This window comes from Triticum dicoccoides, chromosome 2B, assembly GCF_002162155.2.
Source record: "Triticum dicoccoides isolate Atlit2015 ecotype Zavitan chromosome 2B, WEW_v2.0, whole genome shotgun sequence".
In the NCBI taxonomy this organism is placed as follows: Eukaryota; Viridiplantae; Streptophyta; class Magnoliopsida; order Poales; family Poaceae; genus Triticum; species Triticum dicoccoides.
This window is the reverse complement of record NC_041383.1, coordinates 22,261,051-22,261,767: the sequence shown is the minus strand read 5'-3', so window position 1 is coordinate 22,261,767 and position 717 is coordinate 22,261,051. Positions and strand designations below refer to the sequence as shown.

General features: G+C 61.1%; 1 protein-coding gene across 1 annotated transcript in view; it reads left to right on the top strand.

Moving 5' to 3' along the window:
• The first annotated feature begins 364 nt into the window (after positions 1 to 364).
• LOC119360274 (probable carbohydrate esterase At4g34215) overlaps positions 365 to 717 on the top strand; it is a 3,666-nt gene continuing 3,313 nt past the window's right edge. The window contains exon 1 of the mRNA XM_037625984.1: positions 365 to 711. Within this exon, the coding sequence (XP_037481881.1) occupies positions 454 to 711 (258 nt within the window). The 5' untranslated portion in view covers positions 365 to 453. The remainder of the gene's footprint in view (positions 712 to 717) is intronic.

Here is a 717-nt window from a genome sequence, read left to right as displayed (position 1 = left end):
AAACATCACATATATGTGCATTTGCATTCGTGACAAAAGTTTTGGAAAGCCCCCATCTCGGTATGAGCTCATATGATCTGAACATGAAGAATGAAATGTGCACCGCCTCCACCCTGAACCATAAGGTAGATAGTGGGGCGATTACGGCGAGCCCCTTCGTTCTCTCCGGCTAGGCCGTTCCTTCTCCTTGGTTCACTCAAAATCGACTAACCCGAAACTGAGAAGTCGGCTGACTGAAATGTAGCTAAACTGATGAATTTTCGCCGTATGTGAGCGGAGGCCGGAGCATAATTAGTTGAGACTCGAGAAGTCGAGAGGGAAAGAGAGAAGCGAAACCGAAAGGAAACGTCCGAGTCAACCAACCACCGGGTTGGGCATGTGCTCCGCTCCACCCAAAACCCGCCCAACCCGTCCGCCTCGCTCGCTCGGCAATCCCCTCCCAATAAACAAATAATGAAGCCGCCGGCGCGGCGGCCGCTGCTGGGCGTGCTGGCGGCGGCGGCGTTGCTCTCCTGCCTGCTCCTCCTCGCCCCGCCGCCCCGCCACCTCTTCCCCTCCTCCTCCTCCGCCCGCGCCCCCACCTCGCCCTACGCGCACCGCCCCAAGCTGCTCTTCCTCCTGGCCGGCCAGTCCAACATGGCCGGCCGGGGCGCGCCCACCTCCCCGCTCCCTCCCCCCTACCTCCCCCACCCCCGCCTCCTCCGCCTCGCCGCCGAC